Below are 3923 nucleotides of genomic sequence, written 5' to 3'. Positions count from 1 at the left end.
GGTGAACGCGTTTTTCAACAAACTGTCGGCATTCCAATGGGAAAAAAATGTGCTCCTCTACTTGCTGACCTTTTCCTTTACTTTTATGAGTCTGAATTTATAGCTAATCTGATTCGAATGAAAGAATATCGTTTGCTAGATCCTTCAATCGTAGTTTTCGCTGTATAGTTTCAGTCAGAATTGTCAACTTTCCTTTCATCTGTGGCATCATCCCTTCAGCATCTGCGTATGGAGTGTTCATATCACAACTCATACGTTATGCCAGAGCTTGCCGAAACTACGCATATTTTTTGTATCGCGCTAGAATAGTTTTTTGGAAAAGGGTTGTTGCTACAAGTCATCACTACAGAAGTTTAGTGGTCGTGGATCGTTATAGTGTATCCATCTGTGCTATGAAAACTGATTTATTCAACTTGTCATAGTTTTCCTTTCCTCTTTCGTCTACCCGGAGTTGACTTTTTATGAACAACGGTGGATGTTTCTAGAAAAGCAGAGGACGCGTACCCTATAGGTGCATCTGGTCCATGCTCCCATTTTTAGTCCTAAGTCCTAATTCCTCATTTGCTTTTGTTACTTTGTATGATTTTAGTTACATCATGTTCTTTATTGCGTATGTCTGTTTTCCGTATCTGGTCTTTGTCCCTGGATAACATTCTTTTGATTACCGCTATAACATTGGTTCCCTTGATTATTCTTTTAGGCCATGTCGTTACTTTTTTGCCAAAAGCAAGATAAAAATTATTTAGATTCTGTATAAAATTGACATTTTGCAAGAGTTATCGATTTTGATTCGGTTTGATATTAGTTGGTTAAAATTCAGCATGAATGTAAGATTTTCTAAAAAAAGATCTAACTATCGAAGGACTATCGGAATGAAAAAAATATCACATGTAGACCGATCAAGCATCATTTGTTCGGTTTTTCTACACCATGAATCATCTCTTCAATACCATTGATAGCGTCCGAAATTTATATGGACTGATACTTTAAATGTTAAAAACACCCGATAGTTTTTTAAACGGTATTTGCGCTTTTGAAAACAATTGCACATATCCTACAAGAATGGAAAACATTGAACAGAATAGATTCCGTCAGAAATATCAACCCTTGATTAGATATTCATCTATCCATTGTCGCGTGCACTGAATGAACAACAGTAGAAAACAACTATATCGACACAAAAAAAAGTGGGAAGCATCCCTGTCAACGAAATCTAGCAAAACATTGTTGACCATAAGGAAAAACTATGAGGTACATTATTTAACGTTATTTCGTCATAGGTAACGAACAAAAGCAGGAAAAGACCAAAGAACTTGCAATCAATCAACGTAGTTTAATTATACTGCATAACCATACAACGTTTGCATTTTGTTAGTAGTAAACAAGTAAGTACATTAATTTAACGAGGTTGTCCTCCTTTGAACATTTCCAAAATAATTAAACATATATGCTTTACGAACATGTTAAATAAGGAAGTATTTTTTTTACTAAGATTAAATAAACTGAAAGCATATCATTCAACTTTTTTACGTCATACACTGGCTATGCGGAGAGCCACCTTTTGATGTCTCTTGTAAATTAGATGGATGTTTTGTGGCCACATTGGGTTGTACACGAATTTAAGTTGTATAAATATTTCTGTTTTGAGTGTAAAATCATTAAACTTAAATATTTCAAAAGATACACAACAAAAGGTAAGACACAAATTGTTAATCTTCTTATATTATCATCAAGAGTTGTTTTTCTCTATTTGTTTTGTATTCTGAATAAGAAAGTTTTCAAGCAGAACAGTAATAACTTTCAAACAATATCTTCTTATTTTGATATGTAATATAAATATTTGTATTATGTTGTCTTTCAGATGTTCTCGATGTTACAAATTGAAATTCAAATATTTATTCGCTCCTCGTTTGTTTGAACATTTTTTTTTGTAAATTCTTCTTTTTGAAATTTGCAGGAAAATGAAAAAGGCTTCTTTGGTGACCCTATTAGTAGGAATTATTGTGACTTCGACTTTTGGTAAGTTTACAAATATTGTGGAAACATTATAGGACATTGCAAGTTTAGTTTGATTTACCAGAGATTTAAATGTTTATTGTAGTAAAATCAGACAGCAAAAAAGGTTTAATAAAAATTGAATCTCAAAATTAAATTTTTACTTAGATGTTAAGATACTATTTGTATTTACCTTCTATAAATCATAATGATTTAAGGGAATGTATTGTGATAGCGGAGAAAAAATAATCAATTTATTGAGTATATGAATTACTATATTATGCTCTTCAAAATGTTGAAAATACGTGTTTTACAGATTTAAACATAATCAGTTGTCACTTTATTAAATCAGGGTCATACGTTTCATCTAAAAGTAGAAGATGTCGAAGTCAGTGTACACCAAATAGGCGTTGTATTTCTGGTTTTGAATGCCAACCTGTGCAGCGTGATGGTTGCGGAATGATTTATGAATGCATCAAGTTAAAATCAGTAGTCGTTGTTGATCCAATGGAAAGAGTTGTCGATGTCAGAAAACGGGCATTCGTTCAGGAAACATCTCCAGTTGTAACTCTCAGAAAGGGTAACAGCATTTTTAGGGAAGGATCGCCAAATGTGGATGAATTACCAGGTGCTGTCGTTGGTGTTCGTAATGCAATCGTGAAAGACAAACAATTATCTCTAGTACGAGGTAGAATAATAAATAAACTCCGGAACAGAATCACTGGTCAAATCGTCAATATTAATGTAGGAAAATCCCTTGATACCGGGGTCGGTATTACCGTTTCTAGCAGTCCAATAATGTCTACAGAAAGGCAACTGGCTATAGAGCGATGTATTCAAAATTGTCTTGCAAGCTCTGGATGTCCAAAGGGCACTACTGAGTGTGGTTCACAATGCCAGTCCATATGCTTAAATCCACAATCATCGGTTGGTCTCCTGGAGAGTTTAGTCAAACTAAGAAAATCAGCCTATCCTGTTGACAATATGCGCGCCATGGAACAAAAATTAAGTGGAAAAAGTATTATTGAACAGAACCCTATTGTACCTACAAATAATCTGAAGAGAGTAGCCATTGGAGAACCAGCTCTTCTTATAGACGAACTTGGACAAATTCGTGTAGTCGACGCATCAAGCCCTGAGTTCAAAAATATCGAAAAAAAACAAGTCATGCTAGATCATGTTGATCCGATTATTGACAAGAAGTCTGGAACCATAAGAGAATCAACTTTGCTTGTTGATAACCTTGGACAAACTCGTTTTGTTGACAGAGGATTGAAACGTTATTGAAAAAAAATGCGAATGATCTGAAGGAATTAAGTGTACTTTTTAAGAAATCCATGTTCATGCTGTGTGATTTTGTAAAATTGATCAACTGATATGCAATATACATAAATGATTCATTTTAATACTTTGTTTATTAAAATTTTGATGTTATTCGAATATGTGGGCTTATTTTATGCAGTTATTTGTCGTAAGTACTACTGGATAGAAACCCATGCAAAACATACTCCAGATACATCATAATCTCAAGTAATAAACCATGAAGGAGAACACTCCAAACGCATTTCGTAATCCAAGTATCAGCCTTTCTAAATTGTATGTCAAAACCCATGGAATGTACTTATTTCTTATTCTGAAATAGTTACAGAGCACATAATCAGTCTTAGTTTTTATCTCGGTTGTTGTACTTTCGCGTTAAAATTATACAGTTTGTGTATGAAATTTGAAGTTTGCAAGAGTTATCGTACTTGATTTGTTTTGATTTGGTTGGTTTTAGTGTTACATGAAAGTTGGTTTGCTCAAAAGTGCAGATTTGAATATAGAAAGAAGTATTGTTATCTAAAAACACGGGTATAGCATATGTTGATCGAAAAACTTTCGTTTGTTTGGTTGGTTTTTATACACCATGAATCACCTCTACAATAGGC

At 33.6% G+C, this 3923-nt stretch overlaps 1 protein-coding gene across 1 annotated transcript; it reads left to right on the top strand.

The window, feature by feature from the left end:
- The first annotated feature begins 1518 nt into the window (after window positions 1-1518).
- Window positions 1519-3429, top strand: LOC148628229 (uncharacterized). Its single transcript, XM_088564709.1, has 3 exons — window positions 1519-1694; window positions 1958-2019; window positions 2348-3429. The coding sequence occupies exons 2-3, from the start codon at window positions 1962-1964 to the stop codon at window positions 3280-3282; spliced, it is 993 nt and encodes a 330-aa protein (XP_088420835.1). The 5' UTR covers window positions 1519-1694; window positions 1958-1961; the 3' UTR covers window positions 3283-3429.
- The last annotated feature ends 494 nt before the right edge of the window (window positions 3430-3923 follow it).

Source organism: Perna viridis, chromosome 1, assembly GCF_037379345.1.
Source record: "Perna viridis isolate PV_CMFRI_1.1 ecotype Kerala chromosome 1, ASM3737934v1, whole genome shotgun sequence".
Lineage (NCBI taxonomy): Eukaryota > Metazoa > Mollusca > Bivalvia > Mytilida > Mytilidae > Perna > Perna viridis.
The sequence above is the reverse complement of the archived record's forward strand: the minus strand, read 5'-3'. Positions and strand labels throughout refer to the sequence as shown.